This window comes from Lipotes vexillifer, unplaced genomic scaffold (assembly GCF_000442215.2).
Source record: "Lipotes vexillifer unplaced genomic scaffold, Lipotes_vexillifer_v1.1 scaffold23, whole genome shotgun sequence".
NCBI classification, from domain to species: domain Eukaryota; kingdom Metazoa; phylum Chordata; class Mammalia; order Artiodactyla; family Lipotidae; genus Lipotes; species Lipotes vexillifer.
Genome location: NW_006796283.1, coordinates 3386941 through 3388658, shown reverse-complemented (window position 1 = coordinate 3388658; position 1718 = coordinate 3386941). Strand labels below are relative to the sequence as shown.

The window sequence follows — 1718 nt, the reverse complement described above, 5'->3', positions numbered from 1 at the left end:
CGGACCTGAGGGTCCGGGGGGGGGTGGAGGGAGGTGTGGAACCTGGCCGCCCCCTGAGTGGCCCCTGCGCGCAGTCATCCACTCCGGCGAGTACTTCCTGTTCGAGTCGGACAGCGAGGAGGAGGAGGAGGAGGTACAGCCCGAGGACACCCGGCCGTCAGCACAGAGCGCCTTCCAGGTGAGCACCTGGGCCGGCGGGTCCACGCGAGGACACCACCGCTGCCCCCAAGGCCTGGGGAGCCTAGCGGCCCCACCCCCATCTCCCGTGCCCACAGTCGAGTGGGAGGGCGGGCCCTGGGGGTACAGGCCACAGGCAGCGGTGTGTCCCTTCGCTCACCCAGGCCTGGGGTGGCCGCTGTGGCCTGCAGACGGGCTCAGCGTGTGCTGGACACACATTCTCCTGTCGGTCTTTGGACCCTTGGCTCTCAGCACGGGGCCTGGCGCCGAAAAGCAGGACGTGCTGGGTGGGCGGCACGCACTGCCCAGTGCTCCCCCCACAGCTCCGTGGCCCATTTCCTGCCCAGGCGCAGGGAGCTGACGGCCCCCAGCTGGGCCTCCTGGCCCCAGGCTCCTCGGCTAATGGGATCAGGTCCGGGGAGGCCGCGTGCTAACCCGGGGCCCTGGCCTGCAGATGGCGTACCAGGCGTGGGTGACCAATGCCCAGACGGTGCTGCACCAGCAGCGGCAGGAGCGGGCAGAGCAGCTGCCCACGGGTGAGTCCGGCTGCTGGCAGGTTGCAGGGAGGTGGGGCTGCAAGGTGCTGACCAGCATCCCTGTGCCCAGGCGGTGATCCAAGCCAGGAGGCAGAGCTGGCAGAGGGCTTGGAGGATGAGGTAGCCGGTGAGTTGGCCCGAGGGCTAGGGGCTGGGGGGGCTGGGGGTCTGCCACTAGCTGTTCCTCCAGCACCCGCATGCCTCACCCTGGCCGCAGGCCGCAGCCACGTGATGCAGCGAGTGCTGAGCACCATGCAGTTCCTGTGGGTGCTGGGCCAGGCGCTTGTGGATGGGTTGACACGCTGGCTGCACGACTTCACGCAGCACCACCGCGCCATGAGTGACGTGCTGCGGGCTGAGCGCTACCTGCTCACGCAGGAGCTGCTCCGGGTGAGTGGGCCGCCCCCGCCCCTCCCCCTGCACTCCACACCACGCCCACTGAGGGTACCCCCACACCTTCTCGCCCACCGCGGCTGCCCTGAGCCCCTCGCTGCCCTGCAGGGCGGAGAGGTGCGCCGGGACGTGCTGGACCAGCTGTATGCCAGCGAAGCTGAGATGATCCGTGATGCACTGAGCACACCATCCAGGTAGGAGAGGAGTTTGGGGCCTCAGCCCAGAGCGGGGACCCACCCCGCCCGGCCTGTCTTTGGCCCAGAGTGAGGTCCAGCCCCGGCACCTGGGCTGCCACACAGGGGCAGGCAGCTGGCTGGGCCCTCATCCACCGAGACCCCAAAGCCCTCCAGGCCCGCCCCAGAGCCTGAGGGGCGCACAGGCCACCTTGTGACCCGCCCCTCTTGCAGCGGGCTGGGGGCGGAGGAGCCACAGAGCAGCGTGACCGAGGACGTCAGCAGCCCCCTGAGCACCAGCTGTAACACCCACAGCAGCGGCGAGAAGACGGTCACCGAGCCCGGGGCTTCCCTGCACGGCTCCCGGGAGCTTCGCGCCGGCGGCCGCGCCAGAACGCGCACGGCCAGCGAGCTGCTCCTGGACAGGTGCGCGGGGGGG

At 70.4% G+C, this 1718-nt stretch overlaps 1 protein-coding gene across 1 annotated transcript in view; it reads left to right on the top strand.

Annotated features, from left to right (window-relative positions):
* Positions 1–1718, top strand: part of PIEZO1 (piezo type mechanosensitive ion channel component 1 (Er blood group)) — a 19670-nt gene that overhangs the window by 12470 nt on the left and 5482 nt on the right. The window contains exons 21-26 of the mRNA XM_007468474.1: positions 75–178; positions 632–713; positions 784–840; positions 931–1103; positions 1215–1300; positions 1514–1705. Coding sequence (XP_007468536.1) covers positions 75–178; positions 632–713; positions 784–840; positions 931–1103; positions 1215–1300; positions 1514–1705 — 694 coding nt within the window. The remainder of the gene's footprint in view (positions 1–74; positions 179–631; positions 714–783; positions 841–930; positions 1104–1214; positions 1301–1513; positions 1706–1718) is intronic.